Source organism: Haliaeetus leucocephalus, unplaced genomic scaffold (genome assembly GCF_000737465.1).
Source record: "Haliaeetus leucocephalus isolate CR32 unplaced genomic scaffold, Haliaeetus_leucocephalus-4.0 Scaffold51, whole genome shotgun sequence".
Lineage (NCBI taxonomy): Eukaryota > Metazoa > Chordata > Aves > Accipitriformes > Accipitridae > Haliaeetus > Haliaeetus leucocephalus.
The window spans coordinates 2,221,117-2,247,991 of NW_010972487.1; the positions used below are offsets into that span (position 1 = coordinate 2,221,117).

At 40.3% G+C, this 26,875-nt stretch overlaps 2 protein-coding genes across 5 annotated transcripts in view; one reads left to right on the forward strand and one right to left on the reverse strand.

The window, feature by feature from the left end:
• MAEA (macrophage erythroblast attacher) overlaps nucleotides 1-26,084 on the reverse strand; it is a 53,951-nt gene extending 27,867 nt beyond the window's left edge. The window contains exons 1-3 of one of the 3 annotated variants that reach the window (XM_010577546.1): nucleotides 25,908-26,084; nucleotides 8,339-8,521; nucleotides 4,514-4,717 (exon numbers count right to left, since the gene is read on the reverse strand). In XM_010577546.1, the coding sequence (XP_010575848.1) occupies nucleotides 4,514-4,717; nucleotides 8,339-8,521; nucleotides 25,908-25,952 (432 nt within the window). In that variant the 5' untranslated portion in view covers nucleotides 25,953-26,084. Of the gene's footprint in view, nucleotides 1-4,513; nucleotides 4,718-8,338; nucleotides 8,522-25,754; nucleotides 25,856-25,907 lie in introns of those variants that run through there. The other 2 variants (XM_010577555.1, XM_010577539.1) reach the window with 2 other exon arrangements.
• A 565-nt stretch (nucleotides 26,085-26,649) lies between these two features.
• The window catches only part of CTBP1 (C-terminal binding protein 1), a 244,089-nt gene continuing 243,863 nt past the window's right edge, over nucleotides 26,650-26,875 (forward strand). The window contains exon 1 of one of the 2 annotated variants that reach the window (XM_010577573.1): nucleotides 26,650-26,714. The gene's annotated coding sequence lies outside the window, so the exon portion shown is untranslated. The remainder of the gene's footprint in view (nucleotides 26,715-26,875) is intronic. The other variant, XM_010577566.1, reaches the window with a different exon arrangement.

Below are 26,875 nucleotides of genomic sequence, written 5' to 3' on the forward strand. Positions count from 1 at the left end.
GAGAAAAAAAAAAAACCACACCCCCCCCCCCCCCCAATTCTCAAAAGCAAAAAGCACACTTGGTATTAATGCAAATGGCTAGTTAAGTGTCTCTGAAGGATGATGCACCTACTGAATTACTGATCTAGGAACATTAATTTGCAAAACTTCGATTGGCATGCATAATCCGTGATGCAAGGTCAAGTTAACCAGTTTTAAGCTACTAAAGAGTTATTTCAACTCAAGCATTCTCTTATACCTGCAACCTTACAGTGCCACTGCCCACCCCCCTTGGGGGTGTAGCAGTTCTTGTATCCCTCAGTGGTTTATAGATGTCTAAATCATTTGCTCCCTACCCTAACACACAGGCACTTGGTTTAAATTTATGCTGTTCTTCACAGAAAAAACATTGCCACTTGTACAACTTTTGTACAGTATAACCATTAAGGCAAGGACATATATTCTTTTAATAAACTAAGCAAAGACAGAAAAAGGATTTACAGCATACGATAAGAAAGACTGGCAGCTTCAGAATCTGCGTTTATTTTCCATCATCTAGGCAAAAATCACTACGGCTATTACATAATTAAGCAAAGAACATAAGGACATTATACATATTTTTTTTTCTTCCTAGCCTATTAAAAAAGGGGCTAAAAAAAGCATGAAATTTAAAAAACAACAACCCCTAGGAACTACATACCTAACCTAATTATAAAACTTACCTACAAACAACAACCAACTTCCTACTAGAACATCCCATTTCCAAAACTAGATTTACCTATCAATTGGTGGCACAGAAATGAGATAGCATTTAATGTAGCAGAACACAGAATTGCAAAGTTTAAGTTGACAACCCTACCAGCTAGCTGAATATATGAATCTGCAGATGAAAATAAGCATTTTTATATTGGTGTTGCACTCCAAGGTCGTAATAGAGTCAAAATAAGATCATTATTAAGTATAACAAGCTGATACTGATGAGCTTCATTTATATGCAATAACAAAAACTTAACATCTAGTTTATATCTTCAATCCAAACTGTTTTTCACATCATTAGGGAGCCAGAAGACATCAAGAAAAAAGTCTACAATAGAATCTTCCCCCCATATTTACTTTGGCACAAACGTGACATTTCTGTCCTTGACTGTCAGCTCTTATTTTAATATTACTCACATTTTAGTTTACTTTCCCAAGCAGCATTACTTTTCTTTAAAGACATATCACACACATTACATGTTTGTAGTTGATTTCTTATATTGCCATATAACATTATGCTTTATATGTGCCACATGCCAGAAGTTATTCCTAACTTGAGGTAGCTCATAACTCTGATATTAAACTTCCCTATAATTTTTCCCATCCAGCATTTCTTTTCATAGTTGTTTGCTTCCTAGTTTATAACCATGGCTTTAAGTGCTTATCTTCCCTGACAAGGATTCAAGAATATGATTCCTGTGAAGGTAGTTTGATTTAGAAAGCAGGCAAGAATTTGTCAGCCCATCAATAATTACTAGAATCGGACACTATGGTGCATCATCAATCTTTGAGCAAACCATCTGCTGTGTATTACTGGCGAACATATGAATGATTTAATGATTTGCTTCGGTCACTGAAACAGAATGCTTTCTAAACTGTTTCCACCCATGAAGTACCTTAACAGCTCTGCCAGCCTCTTAGCATTTGGAAGCCAGGCAAGGAACTTAAACAAGCAGGTTGAGACTTGCTCCCAAGACTGGTCTAACAGCTACTGAAAGACGCTTAATCTAGGATCCATAAGCTACAACTGAAGTGGAAAGAGCCACTTCCTTCAGCCTTTTCAAATAGCTGCAAAGGGCACTTTTAGCCATTTGGCCTGCAGTCACAGAAATGAATCACAGAATGGTTGAGATTTGCTCTCAGAAACAATCACAGAATGGTTGAGATTGGGACCTCTAAAGGTCGTGTAGTCCGCTTGCTCAAAGCACAGTCATCTACAACAGTTTACTTAGGACCTTGCCCAGTTCAATCTGGATTTTAATATCTCCATGTACAAGGAGATCCCACACCCCAGTGTGTCTGCTGGGGAGCCCAGAACTAGATACAGTACTTCAGACTGATGTAACCAGTGTTGAGTAGAGGGGCTGGATCACCACCCTTCCCCTGTTGGCGATGCTCATCCCAATACAATCCAGAGTGCTGTTGAGTCTTCTTTCCACAAGAGCGCATTGCTGGGTCACACTCAACTTGTCCATCAGCCTCACCTCTGGCTGGTGGACAAGCTGAGCAAAAACCCCACCTTTTTTCAGGTTCCTACGTAGGCTATAATGACTACCCAATAGTAACAATATTGTCTTGCTATATGAAAAAAAAAAAATATCGGGTAATACACATGACCTGGTTCACTATACAGCAATGTGCTTCTGAACCGTGCAGTGGTGGAGACATTTACCAAAATTACAGTTGAGACTACAGTAAACAGAAAGATTACTTTGGATGAGAGAAAAATATCATCATATTTTGTAATCTTTACAGCAAAGTTGTATTATTAACCATTAGAGAACATTTCAATGCTCATACCCTTCAGCAAGAAACGAACAAAAAGAAACAGAGATGTTGTCTTATTAAACCAGAAAAACCACAAATTCTGTGTAACAATCAAATCTCAGTATCTTACCATTGTCAAAGCTGTTCACAATGAGAATCACCATACAGTAAGGAAGACTGAGTACAATGTTGAGAGACTGAGGGAAGCTTATCCTCATTTAGCCAAAATGTAAACTTTAACGTTGAGTAAATTGCATCATTTTAGCAAACTAGAAGAGAAATATGGCCTCAGTGCATCCAACAACATGCAACTAAGTTTTGTATTATTTAAGTTACTTTGATGTTATGCAAATAAAAATACTTAGGCTTGAAGGCAGAAGTTAAATAAGCTTATTTAAAACTTTTTTTTTTTTTTTAAACACTAAAGTTTCTATTCAGCAAATAGAATAAAAAGCTTTAAGGCTTCACAAGTGCAATGCTTCATACCACATGGTCTTGCAGTGTATCATGACTGACTTCCATGCTCATGTCTAAACCAAAGCTGAACATTACTGAAATCAGGCATAATAGAACTTGCTATGAAAGTGGAAATATTTCCATAGTGCTTTTTCAGCAGACCTAGTAGGTACAGTAGCATGATGATTCAGCAGGAGATGAGCTCCTGCTCAAAACAGAGGGAAACATCTACCAGAAGTGGAATTGCTGCTGACCATTCAGCTGCAATTATCCCAGAATAATTGTCTTGGGTTTTTTTTGATTCACATGCATAGGCTATCTTTAGTGAGGCATAGCAGCCTCTTCAGTGAATTTCTTCAGGACTCCTTTCCATTCAACCTCTACTTGCTGTCTCCTTTCTGGTATTTACTGAAATCACTGCTGGTTGAACAGGATCAGACCGGTAAAGCAGCCAAGGAGTAACAGAGACATGTGACAAATATGCTCGTTGTACAAGACAAAGAACAGGTATATATGTTGTAATTTGACACCAGTAACAAAAATCTCTTCCCCTCAACTAGCTCAGAGAGTTGTGTTCAACTATGTCACCTAAGAAAGGCAAAGTACCTAAGTCACATAGTACAACTAAACTCTCAGCATCTTTACAGGAGAAAGATTTTAACCAGAAGAGTTGCATACCTTCTGCAATCAGGACTATCAAAAGAACTTAAGATTCAAGAATCACTGAGGATCACATAGCGAATACTACCTAAAGTTAGCAAAACATGATTGCTCTAAATAAATAGCAAATTCTTAAAGAATCAGTTTTAATATCCTTGTGGCTATCAGAGGACCACAGTATGGATTCGTTGCTCTGTATAATGAGGCTATACCAAGGCGCACAAACTCCAAACACTTCATAAGCAATTATGAGATGGAAGCAAAACCAACTAGATAACCAGTAAAAAGGAAAGTGACAGCCACAGAATCATAAATGACAAAATAAACAAAACCGCAAAAAGTTTCTATGGACCATGCAAGATATACTGGCTACTAAGACCCCAAACTGTATCAAGATTTACTTTCCAAAGTATAAGCCAGCTTTTCTCTGGATGCATTAAATAGTAGAATGATACAATAAAACAGTTGTTCCTGCAATCAGCATATGCTATTCTGCTCAGTCTGGTCACCTAGGCATATCATTTAAGTGTGGCTAGACAGATGGGAAGCTCCACTAACTGCTTTATCAGCAGCCTAAAAGGCCTCTAACAAGAAATTCTGCATGACATTTGAGACTTATTCTATGTTTTAATAGGGCAAGGTGTTTATCTGAAAGCATTTAGTTCGTGACTAGAAGTTATGCCTTCAATTTTGACTTATTTAATACATTAAAATACAATTTATGTCAAGTAAGGAGAACAAACTCAGGCCTGAAATGATTAACAGATAAGCATAAGCAATAAAGGCATGCTAATACATAAAAAGAGCTGCTAAAGGGCTAAAGCAGCTTGTTCTCGTTTGCCAGCCTCCTCTTTACTACCATTTTGTTAGTAAGTTAGCGCACATTGCTACCAACCTCAATGCCACTTTGTCTCGCTAGTTTTACAGCTGTATTATAGTAGCCACAGCGTAAAAGATGTTCCACCATCATACGATCCATACGTTTCTTCTTCCACATGTTTGCAGCAGCTGGCTGGTCACTACTATGTTCTTTCAGATGTTCAATCCTACGTTTACAGAGTTTTGCACTTTCATCTTCAGCCTGGATTGATTCAACTGCCTAAAAAGTAAAAATTAATAGGAACAAATAAGAGCTATACATTTTCAGTTTGTTTTTAAAGCAAAACACAGTAAGAATTGTTTGTAGGCATTCTTTACATGCTATACAGTCACTCCCAATAGCATTTCTTTCATTTAGAAAGATGTTACCTATGGTAGTGTGTAAGTTTCAGTGTGGCTGGTCCAGTTCTGAGATATTCTTGTATATAAGTTTTGACTTATTTGACATTATGAGTACGTGCCTTTCTGCTTAATGTGCTGTTAGTCCGAAAACAGCAACATAACAACTACATCAGCCACTGCTGTAATAGTCTGCAAAAAGCTTTGTGAAGGTTTGCAGTCATCTGGTCCAAACAGTTGAAAATCATGAATTTCCACCTCTAACCTATGCACGGCTTCTTCCTCAAGCAGCTGTCCTACTGAATTAGTTCTACACTGAGGAGTGATGCAGAGTAAACCCACATTACTTCTAATACACTGGAGCCATTTTAATCAGTCATGCAATAATGAAAATTATATAAGCATTTGGCCTCTTGGCACCTTTAAGTCAAGGATCTTAGAGTAGTTTTAAAAAAATTACCAGCTTTCTTAAACTGGTATTATTTTACTTACCTCTGCTACTCTGGAAACATGGATTGTTAGGAGCCTTACTTAGGAAAATAAATTTGTCCAGAGGAAGCAGAATGACTTTTTTTTTTAAAGGAACTTATTGGCATGCCCAGTGCAAAACACACACCCCAAAAATATCTCCACAACTTTTTTTTAATTAAACAAACATGCAGCTCATACTTTCCTTCAACCTTAAAGTTATATGGTTGATTAGTTATGTTGCAAACTTTACTAGGCAATTTTATTACAGACATATCATAATTCAAAGCTAGCTGACTCAGTATACAGCACGTGACAATTGTGGGTCATGCCAGGCTACAGAACACAAAGAAAGCTTGCAGTACTTTTATATGCTTGCTAAGGTAAAAGCAAACCAGAAGACGATGGAGGCTTAGTATCTTTCCCATCTGCAATACACAACCCAGTGATGCAATTTCAGGTTGGGTTGCCTTACTTGCGGTGACTTTAAACTCACTGGTTTGTGTTTAAATAACTGCACAGCTATGGCAACAGGGAAGTCCATGCAGGTTTGCCAACCAAGCACAGACCAAATAACCTGGTTGGTTTATGGCAGCCCACTTTGCACTCCATGCTGGCACAGCTATCTTCCCAGCACTCAAGCTATCGAGGCTGCAGTATCACCCTTGGATAACAGCTCCAGTTCTGGAAGCACCGGCTGGTTCTGACTGCTCATACCACGCATGCTCATTTACAGATTTTCTTCTGAAAGGGTCAATATTTGAAAAGCAAAGTGAAATAAATGAAAACTTGTGCAAGAAAAGCCTACTAAGCCTTTGCCCCAATTAAGCCTGACTCTGATCTGGTCCTTGATACCAAATTCAAGTATCTAAAACCCTAGTCACTACACAAGATACTATTTTACTAAAATTAATGTAAACATCTATAGCCTGAGTTATTTTTATTACTGCAGTCTGAGTTACTTCTATTACTGAATTTAGCTTTATTTTGTAACATATGGTTTGGAGATCAGTATTTTGTTTAAGTTATAAACTAAGCCTTTTCCTATTCAGCAAGCAAACACTAACTCAAGCCAAAACTCACTTTCACTTCTTAGATGTCTGCAGTATTATCAGACATGAAGACAACCTCGAGAATTATTCTGAATACAGCTAGGAGAATTCAAGGCAGCCAGGCACAAAGGTTGAGCCCCTTCTCACTCCAAAGGGCTCTCCTTATATGGTTTTGTACCTGGACTTATACAGCTCTTGCTGTTTTTTTGATCATTCTAGTGCCTTCAGAAAGGCTACAGATCCTTTTCAAAACCCTCTGAGGCAACTCTATCTGGACTTGCCCTACTGGACATTAACAGAACTTGAGGGAACAAGCATACTAAACAAGATACAAAGGCCTAGGTTTCTGCAGGATCATTTTCAGAACCCAAGAAACCTGCTGTGTTGAAAAGCTCTTTTTTAAGAGTGGGTAAGGTGTTAAATAAAGGAACCATCTAATTCTATTAGGGCCATCTCAGCAGTTCATCGGATCCTTGTCTAAACACAGGAGGAAACAGAGATCCCACATGGGTCCAAAGGCCCTAAAGAAAACAATCATTTTGCTTGGGGCAGAGATTACAGACAAGACAGTTGGAGTTGAGAGTTTGGAGCTGAAACAAGACCTTTGTATTTCAGAAGACTTTTACTGTTAAACAGATTTTTTTGCCTTTTGTTCTTTCTGAGCAGCTACAAGATTCCCCACAGTCTTTCAGGCAGTCAAAAACAAATGAGCAATTACACTAAAATGGAGCCTTGCACCCAAAACATTCAGCAATGCCTTTCAGACACACCCCCGCAGTCAGCAAAGATTTAACAAGTAAATAACTTACTCCTCCACATCATTACTACACACCTACAAGCAAAATCTAACACCTCTTTCAGAAATAGCAGTAATTTCTTTCTGCAAGTAGCATAGAAGTGAAGAAAACATATCCTTCACGACCTGTTTAAGTCTCACGAACCAAAGATGAAAACAGCAATTAGATTTATGAAGTCTTTTGCAGAACAGCTTTTCAACGCCTAGCTAACCTGTTCAAGCAGAAAACCCCAAATCAACATACATGACAGCGTTATTTTCATGTTACAAACCTCCAAGGTATCTTGACGCTTCGCTTAATATAGTCTCAAGATTTATATCTGTTGGTTATTTCATTTAAGTTTTAATGAAATGACTTTGCTACCATTTGTTTCACCTATTTATTTTTGGAAAAGCACCGCTCTAAAGGCAGGCGACAGAGCTATTTTCATTTTTCTGCAAGATTTGTTTCAAGAAAGTGTTCTGATGAGTCTCAGGATGAGTAATATTCCCATCCAGAATAAGGATGGCTTATACTATATAGTTTATGTTTTTAACTCATTCTTCTTGGAAAGATGTGGTAAAGGCATGAAAGTTTGGCTGTATTCCATACAAGCATTCAAGCTTAACAGCTAGAAGCAGGTTATCCTGCTAAACTTTGTTTAAAATGCTTTTAGTAATATTCCCTAGGAACTTTCCAGCCTGCAAGTTTAGTGTTTATAAAAAAACGTTCAAGTAACAATCAAGGACAACTCACACTTTCTTCTGCAAAGAAACCTCAACACTGCATACAGCTACCCCACCGCTACCCCGCCAGGGGTTTAAACATTTTTCAGACTCATCTTCTACTGGTTTTTGCTCCTCAAGTGATCGGTTAATGCAAACGCACACAAATCCATTTATTTTGCTACTATTTCTTTTCTGTGGGTAGAGAAATTCCTTTTCAGGACTATAAATTCATATTAATTTTACCTCTCAACAGAGGTTTGTTATACGTAGTCACAGAACACCAAGTCACATTTCACAAGTGCAGTGAAGCAAGATACAGTAAGTTTTGTTGGTGTTTTGCTGTGCATTCTAAAGCCTTTGTTTACAGTGCCAGTAATACCTATCTCTTGAAAAGCAAATCCAAGCAAACGGCATTACAGAAAAATACTTCTGTTAACTTTGTAAAGACAAAGCAATCACAAGGTAGAACACCACTTACCTTTCGTTTCAGAACACTGAGTTTTTCAACTACTCCATCCAGAAGACTAACAACTGAATCCACAGCAGGACAACTGCTCAGCGTCTTCTCCAGCTCTGCCACAACCATTGTAACGTGGCTAGTCTCTCGATCAATGTTTTTCTGTGCAGCTCGAAAGCGTTTGTTCAGTGTTTCATATGGCACCTAAATGAGAAATATCAAGTCATTAGAATTTCTAAATTAAAAAAAGTCAGGTGTTTGAGAATTTAGAGACTGATGATTTTATCTGATGCAGTCAGAAGAATCCCAGGTTCCAGGACACTAGAGGTCATTAATTGAACTTGAGTTCTTATATCAAAGCCCATATTTAAGCCCCTTTCAGCAAGGAGCTAACACTTTAAGAAAAAACAGTGACAGGACATAAAAACTGGCAGATTCTTTTCTGATACCAATTTCACCTATCGTGCTTTGACTGTAGTAAGCACTGATGGAAACAGTTCAGGGAGAACAGAAAGCAAAGACAAATGTGCATCTAAAGAAAAGCTATAAGTTAACTACAAGTAAGAGATCACCCTTCAGAACATGGCTTTTTAAGTTCACATCTCTTTCCTTCAGGAACTGATAACAGAAGAGAAGTTACCTTTGAGAAGGCATGTATAATGCATATTGGCTACTGAAAAATTTATACATAGTACACCAATGGTTATTCAGGAAATCTAACAAGTCTCCTACCTACTTGCACCCACGAAGGACTACTTTTTAATATTAATTCCAGTAGGACTATAATGAATGCTAAGAGAAACTCTATGGAAGTTTTCTTTTAGTGAAAAAAGCCTACACTGTATGACTAAGTTTAAATTCCTCTAAGGCTCCATTCCTTAGCTTAGAGACTAATCAGCCTTGAAGGTCTCCTGTCCTACTTGTCCCACACCTTTATGGGACAGCTATATCAAAACTACTACTGATGGCCATTAAGGGCACATATATGGGAGTAGTCTACAGCCTGGTCCAATTTTAGGGTACTGAATGATTTGGGGAAAGCTTACAGCAAATGTTAAGCTGCTCCCATCATGTTGCTTCCATTACAGTGACAGCATAAGCAATTTAGACAGGAAGTTCTATTACTTCATGGAAACAGGAATTTTGGAACTAAAAACATTCCAGTGTTATACACTTAATTCACCCGTATCTTTTATCTTGAAAAAGTCCACGAGAAATTCTTTCAGGCAGTTATGATAATCTTGATTGCTTTTCCATTAATCAAAGGCATAATTTAGCTAGCAATCAGATTACACGTATTAAAGGTAAAACAGGAAATGCAAATCAGCGTTCTGTTTGGTATGTATCACACATATGTTTGATTACAAATCTTTCAAGTAGATCACTTCTAATCAATTATATCAAGATTGCCTCCATTTTATTCCTTCTAATCATTTACATGCAAGAAAGTATCCCCAGGGTCCACTCTCCTTTTGGGCTCTATTAGGAGAGACGTTACTACATAACCATCGCAATTCACAATTAGAGATGCACTGAGAAACAGTTTAGGTTCAGAGTAAGGAGGATGTGCCGAAGTACTTGCTTTCCAAGACTTTTCATGACCTACAATAGGTTGTTCTTATTTGTAGTAGAAGTATAACACAAGAATACTCCTGATAAGACATGAAAGGGCTCCTCTTCCTCTCAGAAAGACTGAAATGATCTATTTAATGTTTTTTAGCGTCTCAAACTAAGACCTAAACAAATGACAGAACAAGCCTTTACCACAGGAAGTATCAAACTAAAACGATTATTTTCCTTATACCTCCACACCTAAAATCCCAGCACCACACCCCCCCAAAACTCAAGCTACATAAAACATCACAACTAATAGGCTTGATCACCTACTTGATTGGCTATATAACCATCTTTTATTCCATCTTTAGCTCTTATTTCTCTTCTCCATTTCCACAAAAAAGATAAAAGGTTTTAAAGCCCCATAGACAAACTAGGTGTTTGGGGGGGCAGGGGGGAGCATTATTTTGATATCTCATGCTTTTGAAGATGGAAGCTTGTTTTCAACTCCAAAACAGCATTAAGACAACTTCTTCCCTTTTCCCCCTGCATTCTTCTTACTATTAATTGAATAACATGTTTCCTTCAGTTACTTGCGTCTACTGAATTTAATTTCTGCAAGTACTTTGCTAATCAGCTTTCCACACCATACTGAAAAGCTACATCAAGACTTTCAGAAGCTACTATTGATCCGAGTTATCTGTTTGGCCACAAAAAGTGTTTTTGTTAAATTTTGAGCAGTCAGTTGAACTGAATATACAGATCTAGTCAGTTTGAAAAAAAAAAAATCTAGCTCTAATCTCCCTTTTCCCTACTCTCTTACCTGCACACAAGAGCAATAACAGTTCCTGTTTCCCATGCTCAGTTTCTTTAGCGTGCAAGTTTCTGGCACAGACTGTGTTCATATGATGTTTAGAACAATTGGACTTTCAATTTCAGATGGCATCATTATATATAATTTATAATGTGTCTAGGTGCAATAGGTTTTTGAATTTTTTTTCCCCCCCCCCCCAAAAAAAATCTGAATATCCTGTGTGGAAGAAGCCAGGAGTTCAACTGTTTTACTATATACTCTGAAAGTAAATACAAATAAATACATTGCTAAACATAGTTTTAGTGTACCATAACAAGGGAAATGACTTTAAAGGTACAAGGAAATCATTTGCACAGCTGAAACTGACAGTAAATACTCTTTACCAGAGTTTTTAATAAATTTGCACAGGCACTTGTTTCTTACCATAGAGCCAGCAGTTTTTTAGAGAATACTTGTAAACCATATCCAGGTGCAGCTTTAACACTTACTTTACAGGACTAGATTCAACAAATGCCAAAATTTAGGAATTGCAACCGCTATGTTCCTTACTGAGAAAGCATCTTATCCAGACTCTGCATCTTGATCCACTGGTTCTTTTGGTACTTGTACTTTGGAGCTCCTATGCTCCAAAAGAGACTCCATTTCCCAGCACTGGTTTTTGCTTTGCCGCAGAACTCTTCAGCGGTTACAGGCACTGTATCAATAAGTTTATTTTTTTTCTCCAATAATGAAAGTAAATGGAAGGAGAATGTAAGAAAATAATGGTCTGGAAAATGTAATTCTAAAATTTCTTAATTATGGTTCACTTCAATTTTCTGGTACCACAGTTATAAAACAGAACACCAAACTTTTTGCACCAAGAGACAGCTGCCAAATTTACATATCGCTAGCTGCCACAAGCCTATTGGAGACTTTAGATTTTTACTGCCAGTACCATTCTGTGACCAAGCCTGGATTACACAGTTATTCTGTAAGGATAGGAGTGACCTACAGAACTCAGCCTAGGGAATCTTTATCTTAAGGATAACCAGCTACTAAACACTGAAAAAAATTAAAATAAAGCAGCAAGAACCAACCAGAGTGTATTCTGTAAAAGCACAATACCAACTTGTCCTACTCATTAGAGCTTGAAAAACCACACCTCAGTTGGCTCACACCATGAGCATACAAGAGGATACACAGGAGAGATGTAAAATATTATTGGGCAGCACATTTAAATACAGTGTCACTAAATAGATTCTGCTTCTTTTGTTCATCAGCTTCCACAGCTGCAGACACATTATTCAACTTAAGCATGTAATAAACCAGGTCAAACTTAAACCTAATGAAAGGAATTTGACTTATGTTAGAACAGCCTACACAAGGGGTAAAAGTATAGCAACACAGGTTTTTCCAAGATCAAAATTTTGCTACTGTGATGTGAAGGAAAGTCTGTTTGGCTGGAGGCTTCTGCAAGTGTAGCATGACTGTTTCCAGGTGCTAAGTCTAACAGAGAGGCAAGACAACTGAATAACCTGATCCAAGTATTTTCTTCATTTCAGGATTTAGTACACTCTGGTTTTAGAAAGCCAGAAAACTCTGCTATACTGTCCCAGAATATGTTCCAACAACCTCTAGCTGCGGAGACAGGACTTAGGAGAGGATCCTTCTGGGTCTAAAAGCTTGAACTGGTGGAAGAGAAGGACTGCCATGAGAGCTATACCTTGGTTATTCAGTTGAATGGAGGGAGTAGAAAACACCAGAGCTAAGAACGTCATAAGCAGTTTTTAAGCTTACACTTAGGAACTCAAGTGTGATGTTTACTATCTGGCCTTCAGCCCAAACACAGTCCTCTTCCAGCCCATGAATGCTAATAAAGTACCAAGGCAAGACTGACTTGAAGTGGCCAAAACTGTTCAAACTGTGCAACTGTAGGTAATATTTCTTTTAATAAGCCACATCAAATTTAATTTGAAATACCCTTCAATATAGTGAATTTAATAATAATACTAAATATATTTCCATCAAAATAAATCTTTCAATAAGCCATTCATTTACTAAGTGATATAGTTTTCTTGATTTTTCTGAATACGTATTAAAACTAGAAAAAAACCAGCATGTATTAAATGCTTGCATATACTGTATTCTGACGGTTAGCAAATTGTATATACTCGAAGTGTTTATTATCAGTCTGTAAAAAAATATTTAAAGAAATATAAATAATATCAAGTTAAACCAGTCAGTCCTCTACACAGCATCCTACAACATGTATCTACCTTTGTTTTTACATTCGCTATCAACATTTTAATGAGATTCTTAATTTTTCTTTTCTTAAGGTTTTCCAAATGTATCTATGTGCACACACTTAGTACTTCATCCATAAATCAAATATATAGAAACAGAGTGCCAATAAATACTCTCACCTTAGCTCACGCTTATCTTTACAGGCTCAGAGAAAATTTGCTTTAAAAAACATGCCATGGGAACGTACCATCAATATACCTTTATACCTTTAACAATACAGAAAGGGAGAGCAGAATGCAAATAATTTTCCCCTCACAGAAGTTCATTAATTATAATGATCAAAGCTTAAAAAGTTCTGCTACCTCAACGGTATTTATGTTGGTGGGAGTCAGACAACCAGCCTGGACTTATGCTGGTTTTAGCACCTTGAATTCCACTAAGCAGCTTAATAGCATCTCAAGAATGTGGCAAAGTTTTAGCCTCGTCACACACTCGCAGCTTCCATGACAGACACAGTCACTCACTCACTCAGCACCCACGGTTTCCAAATAAAGTGAAGACATACACTGCTGAAGGGCTCTCTGATTAGGAGAAAGTACAAGATAGCAAAAGAAATATGAATTGTGGCAAGATCTTCGTTGCAGAGGTGTTATAGTCCTCCAGCCATGATGGAGGAAAAGCATTCTGAGTCACAGCTAGAAATCCAGCATTTGTTACCATCATGGCCAACATATACATCTACTTCATTCAACTAGAATTCAAACTAATAATCAATTGTAATTACAAGAGCTTTATAGACAGATGAGCAACATAAGGAAGATGAAGAAAAGCATCTACAGAATTGAGTTTGTGACCTAACAACAAAGGACAACAGAAAGTCTCAGTTCTAATTGCCTTCTTTGTCTTTACTGGCAGGGTCTTCTCCAAAGCCTTCCTGATGTGTGTGAGCAGGTGAGTCAGGGGACAGAGGTACTATTTGCATGTGAAGTCTAAAGCAAGCTGAAGATATACAGGTACATGGGACCAGAAGGGAGGGAGGGAGCTCACCAATGACACTGTAAAGCTCCTATCACCTCTGAAATGTCACAGTGAACAAGGAACATCCTCAATGACTGAAAAGGCTGTTTCTCTTCTCTCAAAAAAAGAGAACCTGGAAGATCACGGAAGCTATAGGCTGGTCTGCCTCATCTTAGTTCTTGGGAAAGTTATGGGAAAAAAAATAATTCAGATGGAAGCCATTTCCAAGCTTATAAAGGTGACTGGGAATAGCCAGCCTAGATTTGCCATAAGCAAATCAAGCTTGACAACACTGTTTGCTTTCAGTGATGAAGTGACTACCTCTGAATGGCAGGAGTGCACTGGTAGTCTTTCATGCTAAGTTTAGCAAGGTTTTTGATATTGTCTCCCACAGTACCACTGTAGCCAAACTGGTGAGATGTGGACTGAATGGCTACAATACAACACAGGTTAGGGACTGACTGGACAGCCAGGCTCAAAGAATAGTGGTTAGTGGTTCAAAAGCTACCTGGTGGCCAATTACAAGTATTACTTGACTCCAAAGGAATGTTATCAGCTCCAACATACATGTCGTCTTCAACCATCTGCACTATGGAACAGAACACACAATGAGAAAGCTCACAGAGGACAACAAATTGGTGGAGTGCTTGATAATGCTGGGTGGCAGAGCTGCCATTCAGAAGAAGTGACGAACTGGAGAAACACACCAAGAACTTTACGAAATGCAATCAAGGCAAAAACCAGAGCCTTGCACCTGGCACAAAACCACCTCATCCATTAGCACAGGCTGTGGAATAACTGGCTAGGACCACTTCTGCAGAAAAAGATGTGGTGGCTCTGATGGACAGCAGGTTGGACATGAATCAGCAACAGACTCTTGTGGCAATGAAAGTTAACCACACACCAGGCTGCATTAGCAAGATTAAAGGCAGTGGGTTGAGAGGAGTGATTGTTCTTTGTGCTCAGCACTCACGCAGACTACTCTGGAACACGGAGTCTGGTTTTAAGGTCACTTCCCACCCCCACCAAAGAAGACAAACTGGAAAGAGTCCAGAAGGCTGCCACCACAATGGTTAACTGGTTGGAGTATACAAAATCCAAAGAGAGGCTGAGAGGGGCAGGTTTGTTTCACTTGCAGAAGAGAAGGGAGATGGGAGTGGCACAATTTGATGGAAGTCTTCCACCAGCTAAAGGTGAAGGTCACAGATAAGAGCTAGCCAGACTTTTCTCAGAGTTACAGGGCAAAAAGGAAGGAGGCAGAATTGACAACTGGAAGCAAAGAAAATTCCACCTGGACATAGGGAAAAAAAATATTTTAACCAGGAGAGTTGGTAAGAACTGAAACAGCAGCCAAGAAAGGTGGTGGAATCTCTACCCTTGGAAACTTTCAGAACTAGGCAGGACCCTGAGCAACTCAAATTAGCTTTGAAGTTAGCCCAGATTCCAGGAGAAGCCTCAACTACACTGTCTGCAGAGGTCCTTTCCTACTCAATTTTATGAATTCATCTAGAAACAGACTGGATCATAGATCCCCACTGCTAATTTAGACACCAATTCATCTCCACATGAAGATATGAATGGCCATACCAGGTAAGACCAAGAGTCCTCCTCTGACAACATCCTTTCTCTGACAACATCCAGAAAGGGGATGGCCCTTGAAAAAAAGGCAAGAACATAAAGTTACTAATCCAAGAAAGTCTCTTTGGGCTTCTTGAGCCAGAGGTGGGAGTTTTATAGTAGAAACACCACAGGGTGTTTCTCATCCATGAACTCTGCTGGTTGCTCTTGACCTGTAGAGTTTTAGCACTGCAACATCCTGTGGTGAGATATTTCACAGCTTCATGCATTGTGTGAAGAAACACTCCTTGGTTTTTACTTGTCAACTGCTAGCCTAATTTGAAACCCTTTTGTTCTTGTTTTGGAAGCAAAAAAGGGAACATTCACTCTCCTATGCCTCTTGTGTCTCTTGAGATTGAAGAGGCTCTTTCTAAACCATTCTTTGAGAGCCATTCCATATCTCTAATCATTCTTGCCCTTCTGTAGACATTTTCCAGTTCTACTACATCCTTTTTCAGGATGAGGGAAAGGAGAAAATAAGAGTAACTCATACTACTTGAGAGAAGAAGAAACTATGGATTTTCATTGCTATATAATGAAATTCTCCATTCTTCCTTTTCCAAACACTTCTGTCCTAAGTTTGTCAACATTAACCTGATCATTCCCAGCAAACATTCACTACAACCCCAAGATCCCACTAAGCAACGATGATCATTCCCGTCTCAGTTACTGTGTATATAAGACTACGATTATTTTTCTTTCCACCATACCTAAAAACTGTATCACACTACACTTGTCTATATTGAATTTCATCTATTTTAATACCCATTCAGTCTTTCACTACTCTTCTCTAATGCTTCACACTTCGGTTTTATCTGTAATACATCTACTATCTTAGTATCATCAAGGTAACTGGATCATCTCAGCACTCACTCTCTCTTCCAGGCTCTTCAAACAGCTGAATATCAGCAGTACTGGCAGAGACACCAGCGGAACCCTAACGCTAACCTTCTTTCATTACAGAGGCTGGCTACTAAATCTTGATGTTTATTTCTTATCTTGCCCAGTTCCCTACCCACGTAAAGAATTCTGTCTTCTTTCTTTCAAGAGTTCCTGGTAAGGGATATCTCCAAAAAAGCATTCAGTAACACAAATAAACTATCAGCCAAATCCACTGCCACCTCATCACCTCTTTTTTTTTTTTAACATGTAAGTCCAATAAGTTTGCATGGCATGACTCTTTTTTTTAAAAGTCACATTAACTGGTGTACATTATTCCATATTTGAATAGTCAGGATAGTATTTCTGCATCAATAAGCCATTGCTTGGAAGGGAAAAATCAATTACATGTATTAAGAATCTCTCGAAGATTTTGCTTAAGAAAGTAGAAGCACTGAAATGAAGTCTTCTATTTTGTCTTTCTTCCACAGCTATTAAAAAAAGTCCTCAGACTACTTCAGCATTTATCAGAGAACTTCCAGAGAATTAAGGGAAGGACTGGACACATGCAAAAGGGATTTTCCCTAAGCCAAATAAGCTTTTATTGATATATATATATATATATAAAAAGCATTACATCCTGCATTTCTACTCCTTTAGAGGTGTAGGACGCTAGGCCAAAGCGTAATGGCTACTGTGTGAAACTTCAAATGCCAGCCTGATGTTGCCCACATGTTTTCCTAACTGGTACATAGTAATACTGAAAGACTGACTTGCACATGTTTCTTTCATAATTAAAGTTTTGTGAAAAACGTAAGCCTTTATCCTCCCACAAGTCTTTAGCCTTACACTAGACCTCTCACACACCAGTTCTCAAACTGATCTGGTCACATCCTACAAAATAGACTAGATTCCTTCTTCACTTATGCAGATTCAAGCCTGAAAAATTCCAAATAAAAATGGAAACTAAAACCCAATCTCTTTCAGACCACAACCTTGATCACAAAGTTTCTACCCCACAGTGACTGCATATAAAAAACTAGTTCAGATGTAGCAGAAAGCTATACAAACTGGTTTTTGCTTTCTATCATTTGGTTGTTGGAAATTATAGACTGAGTGATACCTCACAAAAGTCATCACAATTGAAGGAAAAATTATTTGGTGGTGAAAGTAAGACCATTAATCATTCCCCAGCCTCCTGTTAACAGACATTTTCAAAAGTTTATTTTCTAAAAAATGAATTTCACAGAAGACAGTATAAACAACAGAAACAAGCATCTTTTACATAGGTTTGCAATTCTGTAAATGAACATCCAATTTCCTCCTGTATTTGGGAGAAAAGTTAATCAGGTCTAACTTGACAGCAGTACCAACTCAAATGCAGGGAAGTTTTAACTATATATCCTGACTTTACTGATGTCTCTGTGAATCATCCTTCTTTAGCGCTACAGTCTCCTAGGTGAAAGCAACTCATTGCCACATAAAGTGTAGATTTTTTAAAACACAAATACGTACATTGTATATCTTCTCAAATGAACTGAAACATGGGCAGGAGGGAATTTGAAATGGATTTAAAAAAAAAAAATCTTTTCAGGTACATGAAGTCAGATAACTAGTGGGAAGAAAGAAAAGTTTCAAGAAAAATAAAATGAGTCCTACCAGATTAGGTGAGGGAAACCATTACAGAAGTATGCTCTCCTGTCAAGGGTCAGAAAAATAATGTACTTCCTTTCCTCAATTGTGTTAGTTTATAACACCTGAAAAGCACCAGAGATTTGTATGAATCTAGAGGTCTGCAAGATAATGCAGTTGAAGACTGTGAGGTATAAATAAGCTTTTTCAAATGCCATATATTGTGCCCTTATATGAAATTAAGCCTAGCCACAGATAGGTAGGGAAAAGAAAGTGAGAAGTGCAGTGATGAAACTGCCTTTCAAAAAAATAGAAGCAAAGACAACTTAGCTCTACTTTATGCTAGAGGAAAGAGGAAGAATGGGAATATGGAATAAAAATTAAGCATATCCTAAATAGTTTTAATAAACAGTGTCAAGAAAAGGTAAACCCAGCAAGAAATACCTTTGAGCATTAAGCTGTCTCCTTGAGACTAAATTAGATCACCATGCTCACCCTGAACAAAACAGAAAAGTAGAGGACATCTAGTATACATGATGCCAATTGAAAAATGAGGCAAGGTACAATAAACTATTGCAAGTTTTCCCTCAAACCAATAACAATTAAGCTTTTCCATGCAGAATTACTGAAACTCTGTATTTTTATGCACTTTATTTCTTCCTCTATTAACTCTTGGATTATTTCAGACCAAGTCAGCATCATTATTTGTCACTGAACTCATCCAAAATGTAAATATCACCACTTATGCACAAAATGAATTCTTCTGATGTGCAGCATTTATCAATCCTTTGAAATAGTAATATTTTTTCCTTGTTCTAGGAAAAAACAGAAAAGGAAAAGAAAGTTAAAAGAAAGGTAAAGTAGCATATTTCAGGAATGAGAGGCTTAGAATAATGGCTAGATTTAAATTTAATTAGGTACAAGGATTAATATAAATTCTTGAATACATACAGATCAAAACAGACAATTTCATAAGCTTAAATGCAGTTGCAGATCATTTAGATTTTTAAAAAAAAAAAGTTCTTTAAAAACAGTTTCAATGCTTTTGAAGTGTAAAGCCTAGTAGTTTCCGCTGGTTAAAAACATGGCAGTCTTACAACTCAAGACAGTACTGCATATTCTAGAGCAGCTGTGTCTAGAAAGAAAATATCAGTATAATATTCAAAGCTGCTACTTCAATACAGGAGAGAATTAGCAGCGAAAATTCTTGGACTACCCATCTGCTACACACGTACTTACTCAACAGAAGCAATTATAATACTTCAAAATATTATACTTTTACACAAACTGCTAGTAAATTATTACTGAATACATTATGAACTTTTGAACAAGGCTTCCAAAAACAAAATTAAGTTCTTTACAAAGCCATTTTACAGTTATATAAAACTGTCTTGCATCCTTATGTAAGCAAATTGACAGCCATTTTAGAGTCTTGTCTAGAGCCATATCTTATAGCTGCCATCTTGGACTCATGCCTCAAAAGAAATTTCTTCGCTTTTCTCCTTTTAGTAGAAATATATGAGTACTAACGAAAACCTAAACACTCCTCCCTGTCCAAAGAAGCGGTCGAGTTTCCACGCTAAGGTCACACAGCAGGTTTGTGTCCTGAGTAAGTCCCTTCATTTGTTTTGATCCTTCTTTTCCTCCAAATATTTGTTCATTTTAATTACAGTATCACCTCTTTTAAATGAAAGAGTTGTCATCCTCCTGTGTGTTTGCACAGTTCAGACACCATGATACTGGCTGAAGCCTTTAGGCTAGAGATCCCATTTCCAGTCAGATTGCTCCCCAAATAACCTATTCCAGCTGAAGTGACAGCATTTCTCTTAAGACAAATAATTAAGGATTACTGATTCAGCAGACCTGTATCAGAATTTATGAACGACCAAAGTTCTACTCGGTATTTTTCTGTTTTACTTTAGTTCTCACTAGTTTACAACTCAAGGTAATCCACAGAGCACTCAAAAAAAGCTGAGGTGAATCAAAAGTAGGTTGTGGAGCAGTTAAGTTACTGGCTATCAAATTTAAATAAGCAATAATGTATTGTAAGTAATCAACTAATGTAGTGTATTTCACATTCTGGGTTAGCAAATACTTCCTATATAGTGTATCTCCAGGCTGTAAGCTATGGGAGGCCAAGTGTAAAATGAAGGCAGTTTAAGTTTACAAGGACTGATGGATTTTGCCAGCATGCCCTTATAGCAAAATACCTATCTGCCAAAACAGTACTTCGCTAAATCTATGGGCCCCAAGAGGTGCACTACTATGCTGACTAATATAGGCACTACTAAATTGTAAGACCACGGGAAGAGGTTTAGAGAGATAAGAAAAATTGACACCAGGTGGTCCACACCATCCAGTAAGAGCTCCACTCCTATCACACAAAGTTGTGAAGCATTTTCCTCCTATTACAATTATCTAGCAAACGTCTGAAGCTCATCTTTACTCCCATTTCCCAGCTCTTGAAAAACATTCACTATGCAAAGAATCAAAGATTTCACAGATATTCTTGCTTTATGTCAACATTTAAAGACCCCAACATGTTAGCTACCACACAAACATATTATTTCTATACCAGAAAACATATGCAAACCAAACTCACAAGATGACAGGGCACTGTCCTGTGAAAACACTACAAATCAAGTGTGCTACAACTGTGAATTGCAACATCAGGTAGGTATTCATTTTGAAGATTCTAACAGGAGGTCTTCTGTAAAATGTATGAGAGTATTTTTCCTGAAGTATTTTCCTACAGCCACAATGGAGTACTAATAATCAAGCAACATCTCTAGCTCATGGCCACACACTGTTACTTACTGCCTTTTACTGTGTTTTCTTCCTTCGTTAATCCCTCTAAAATGTGTTTTATAGTGAGTGGGCATGGGTGGAAAAGTGACCAACTCCCACAGAAGCCAACTCCTACTTTTGCTACTTTCCAATGTCAAACGTCTTCCGAAATCCCACAGTTATCAGATTTTTCTTAAAACAGTGGCACACAGAGCCCAGTGCAGAGGAACAGCAGCAGTACAAAAGACATCATGCTTGTTTGCTGACATGCACACATGATGTGTTGAAACAGGAAGTGCATTATTCAGCAACACACGAATGCTTGGTATGGACATTCAGTGTACACTTGGTGAGTCAGAGCACCCAGTTTGAAGATGGATTTAGCATGATACATGAACGTTCACAATGAGTTACTACAGAGCTGACTGTTATTAATATCCATGTTTAGCTTATTGTGTCAACCTTCTAGTTGAAAAGCACTTTACAAATCAGGTAACTATCCAGTGCCATATATATATATCTGTACACTGATGTACTGACAGTGCACTAGATGTTACAAGTTGTTAATTCTCTCCTTCTCAAGTTCTGTGTGAACCACTTTCACTGAACAACTTTTGCTGCTATATGTTCAAAGTTTTGTCAAAAGTACTCTGTGACTTATAATATCAAAGTACAACGCTATGTTCAAAACCAACTTATAGCAAACCTTATAAACAGGGGAAAAAAATAGTGCAACCAATTATGCAAAAAAATTGATCTTGCATCTTTTCTGCTTCAGCGGGAAAAGAAGTTGACCTGAACTGTTTGACATCTTCATTAGTGACTAGATGATGGGTCAGAGTGCACCTCCCAAGTTTGCAGATGATATAAAACCGGGAAGAATTGTTAATATGCCAGACGGTTGTGTTGCCATTCACAGGGACCTCAACAGGCTGCAGAAACGAGGAAACAAGAACCTCATGAAATTCAGCAAAGGGAAATGCCAAGTCCTGCACTTCGGAAGGAACAACCACATGCACCAGTACATGCTGGAGACCAACAGCTTGGGAAGCAGCTTTGTAGATTAGAACCTGGGAGTCCTGGTGGACAAGTTACCCATGAGACAGAAACGTGCCCTTGCAGCAAAGGCGGCCAACATCACCCTGGGCTGCGTTCAGGAAAGTTATTGCCAGCAGGTCAATGAAAGTGATCCTTCCCCTCTAGTCAGCATGAGTTAGACCCATCTGCAGTGCTGTGTCCGGTTCTGGGCCTCCAGTACCAGAGAGACATGGACATACCAGAGTGCGTAAAGCAGAAGGCCACAGAAATTACTAACAGATTGGAGCATGACATATGAAGAAAAGCTGAGAGAGCTCAGATCATTTAACCTTAAGAAGAAAAGGCTCGGTGAAGTCTTATCAATGTATATAAATGCCTGATGGGGGGAATAAAGAAGATGAAGCCAGACTACTCTCAGCAGTGCCCAGTAAAAGGACAATAGGCAGTGGGCACAAATTGAAATACAGAAAATCCCATGTAAACAACAAAAAAAAAGTGTTTGTTTTTTTTTTTAACACCATAACAGCAGACAAACACTGGAATGGGTTTGCCTAGAGAGGCTGGAGTCTCCATCTTGGAGATAATGAAGAACAGTCTGGATGTGGCCCTGAGCAACCTGCTCTAGTTGACCCTGCTTTGAGGGGAGGCTATTGGACTAGACTGCCTCCAGAGGTCCTTTCTAATCTTAGCTATTCTGCAATTCCATGGACTCGGGATAGAAACAACGTACGCTTCGTATAATCCTATTCTCCTGTCTGTCCCCCTCTTTAGCAGTCAGGTAAACATGTATTTCCATGAGAAATTAATATCTTATTCAATCTGCTGCCAGTATTTCCCCTGCCACAGCTGCCAACAAAAGAAGCCAAACAGCAGCTCTGCGAAGGTGCTCAAGTATTTTGTGCTTCTACAGCTTTCCTTTTGATCAGCTGTTTTTTAAAGTGGTTGCAGCCCAGCTAACCCTAAACTGTTCCCAATGAACAGCCCAGACGAGAATATTTTCACAAGTGATCATCTCTGCTTTCAGGTCTTCCACCTTCCAGTTTTAGGGTCTTACTCCATATAGTTTGCTAGTTCAGTTCAATAATTATTCACACTTCCAAAGACATGGATGAATTACCTAGCTTCCTGTCATCACTTGTTTATTAGCGTTTCAGCAGAGAACTACGATAACAATGTTCGCATTCATTCGTTTTTAAATTGCCAGCTTTCACATTACATGCTCTCAGATGAGACTAGCATAATTCTCTATCAGTAGGCTTTTAAAAAAAAAAAAAAATTCCACAGCACTTTGGAGGAAGAATAGCTGGCAACCTTCTTGTCCTTGAGAAGGGACTGAAGGGGGGGGGGGGAGAAATATTCAAGTATTATTTTGTACACTTAAATAGCTTCCCTAAATTCAGCTGAAGAAGTCTATTTACTTCCCCTGATCTGAACTGTTGAAGAATGACTGAAACACTTCCACTCCTGCAGCAACCAGAATTTAGCTATGGAAAAGGGATTTCCCTTTGCAGTTTTAAGCATTCTTTCACATGAAAGGCACTCTGTGGAACATACTGTAAATGTAGAGCTATTACACAACTATTATCTAGTGATGCTGGCATGAGGAAGCTAGAGGGAAAAAACAGGAAGGATATAAATACAAATCTACAATCTTTTATATTTTACTCGCATCAGGGAAAATCACCAGTGTCCAGAGCTCCAAGAGAAATATCTGAGCTACTGTGTCGGTTAAAAACCTAAAAGTTATATGCATTCTTCTCACACAGTGTTTGAATAAACTGGAAATAAAAATTCACAGAGGCTCCGTCCCAGAGAAACTTGTAGGCACCTGCCTCCTGATCAACGAAATGGGATTTGATATCAACTTACTTTAGTAGACTTCAGCCTTAGTGTTCATTTCTCCCTGCTGCTTTTTCACCTCCACCATTAAAATGTTTTGATATATGACTCACAGTTAAGAACATTTAAGGGGATACTTTCAAAAGATTTGAGCAGACACTGTTCTGGCAGGTTTTTTAAACAATGAAAAACGCTATTAAAAGATTACAGGAACAACCCAGAAGTTGAACGGGTGCTGGGAAGAATCAATAAACAATTGCCTTTGCTAGGAAATTAAAGAGTTTCAGTGCAAGGGTGTCTCACCCTCTTGCTATTTAGCTTCCCAACTTTACAAACGACATTCCATTCTCTCATGTATATTTTTGTTAAGATATTTAAGGAAAAGAAGAATGCTTGTCGAAATAAAAGAATTAGTCCAAAATATTCTCTACCTTTTAAATGGCTGGCACCTTGACAATTCATCTTAAGCCATAAGCAACAAAACAAAAACTCACTGATCCCCACTGCCTGTAATTTTTCAGGAATGTTAACAAGCAAAGCTGTGATAACAACCGGAATACATCTCAAATGCAGTCTTAAAACGATCTCCTTAACTTTAAATGCCTTCACATTGTTCTGGCTGTGGAAAGTGCTAGAGCGCTCTTTCCAGCTATTTTAAAATTTAAGCCTGATGCTGTCAGCTTTAAAGTACTTCACGATGATAGAAAGAAGCCTTCATACGTCAAATGGGACCCAACACTTCGTCCTTCTGCTTCTTGGATCTAAGCAAAATGAAGCTAGAAGAGTGGAAAAGGAGGACATGCACAAGAACATGGCTAGAAAGCCTGCAAAACAAACACTGCAAAGAGCACACAGTACTCAGCGTGTGAAAGCGCAGCGTGATCTCAGCACAACAAAGTTTACTTTGCATAAACATCTTCTAGAGATGCAAAAATGTTGATATGCTGACATGAGAGGTGTTTAAATGAGCATTTTGCAATAGAGATCCTTCTCCTAGTTCCTTTCCACAGCTACTGCTATTAATGTGGTAGACCTACTGTATATGCAACACAAGACTCCAAACAAAGGTTTCCATTCATTCCTATGAGCATCATCCTTCCAGTTCAACAATTCTTAGAGGCGATGACCTTAACGCTCAGTACCGAGTCCTTCATTTGCTTTACAATACCTAGTTAAAGCCAAAGACCAGCTATGCAGTCTTGGGAAACTACCATCCTTCAGACAGACCCAGTACCTTAACGAACGCTCCACGCTTTTACCAAACCGTAAGTATTTCGCTTATTCGTCTCGACAGGCCTCCAGCCTTTTCCAGTACGTTTGTCCCTGTTTGTATTTTAAGCTCATCTCCATCTTCGGGGGACCGAGACGCCAGGGAACCATATTCTACCACCTCCACTCCCTCCCCTTTAACACGTCTCCTAACAACGCCACGTAGATTCAGCTAATCAGCTGGGATGAGCACCGAAAGCAACCCTCCGTCCTCCCGAGCCATCCCTCGTACGCCCCCGAGCCCTCTCCCCCGGCCTCACTCCGTCCCAGCCCTCTCCCCCCCCCTCACACCCCCCTCCGACCACAGCTCCGCCTCGCCACGGGGACCCGGCTTCCCCTCTCCCTCCTCGGCCAGCTCCTCCAGCTCTCAGCCGCCCTTTCTGTGTCCCTGGCGTAGCCCGGGGGGGGCTCCCCGCTATCACCTCAGGGCACGGAGACAGCCGGGGAGAGCGGCATATTCCAGGCACGTCCCTCAGCCGAGGGGGAGGGGAGGAGGAGAAGCCGTAGCGGCATCAGCCCAGACGTCAAGGGGAGGAAAACGGGGGGACGGGCGGGCAACTGCGTGGTGGGAATCCCTCCCCACCCCCACCCCGCAGCCCCGGGGGCTCCTGAGGCGAGGAGGGAGGAGGAGGAAGGGGGGCGGGAAAGGACCGGGGCGCCCGGCTCGCCAAGCCCTCATCTTCCCCTCAGCGCTGCTCCGGCGGGACGCCAGCGGCTTTCCCCCTCTCCTCCGTGCCGGGGGGGCGGAGGGGGAGGCTCGGCACCCACCTTGAGAGTGGGATACTCCTGCACCTTCAAAGTCATTGAGAGCTGAGCAGCTGATTCCTGCACCGCCATCTTGGATTAGGCACCAACCTCCTCCTCCCTCCTCCTCCTCCTCCCCCGCCCTCCCCCAGCCCCGGACCGGAGGGAGCTACCTACAGCGCGCGCGGCATGACGGGCAATAAAGGCCTTCCTCCGCCCCATCCCTCATGGAGACGGGACGAACCAACGCCGCTCAGCTCCCGACCGCGGCCCGCCCCCTCCACCCCTAGCCGCCGCGGCGGCGTGGTACGCTCCGCGGGACGGTGGTGGCGGAAGAGCAACAAGCCGGGAGAGAAGGTGGCCAGCCAATGAAGGCCGCCCTTTCGCACGTTCCGTTCGTGCGCGTTGACACCGCCTTAGAGCTTGAGATGCCGCGCCTGATTGGGCGGCGATGTGGAAATGGGCGGAGCCGCCCGGATGCGCGGACAAATGAAACGGCACGACGGCAGCGAGATAGGCGGGATTTTGGGGGGTTATGGACATCCGGCCACCCAGTCGCGGTAGAGTCGGCTTTCCCATGGCCCAATCAGAATCTCCGCTGGAGCTCCGTAGGCGGGACCTAAAAGTAAATTTTGACGGTGACTTAAAACGGCCGTTTTAACACCCCCCTGAGGTGTCCGGGAAGGGGAGGGGCGGGACGAGGGGCGGAGCCCGGAGGAGGCGGTGCGGAGCGCGCTTTGATGGGCGGCGTCCCCAGCCAACGGCCGTCGCGCCGCCCTGCTGACGGGCAGAGAGCTGCGCGAATGGGCGGCGCGCCTGCGGAGGGCGGGCGGGGCAGCGGCGGCGGCGGCCCGGCGTGTGGCTGTGTGTATATTGGCCGGGGAGGGGAGGGGGCCGCCCCTAGTAAGTTCCGTGGGGAGGAGAGAGTGAGTGAGAGTCAGTGAGGCGGAGGCGGCGGGAAGAGGTTTAAATAGCGGAGACAGCGTGAGTCCCCTTCCCCTCACGTCCCTCTCCCCGGCGCCGGGCCGCGCTCGCCGCCGACTTCTCCCTCAGGCGGGAGGCGCCCGGCGTGGCTTCCCTTCTTCCCTTCCCCTCCTCAGCCCGCCGCCGAGCTGCCTGCCCTCACCGCTGAGGCGGGGCGGGGG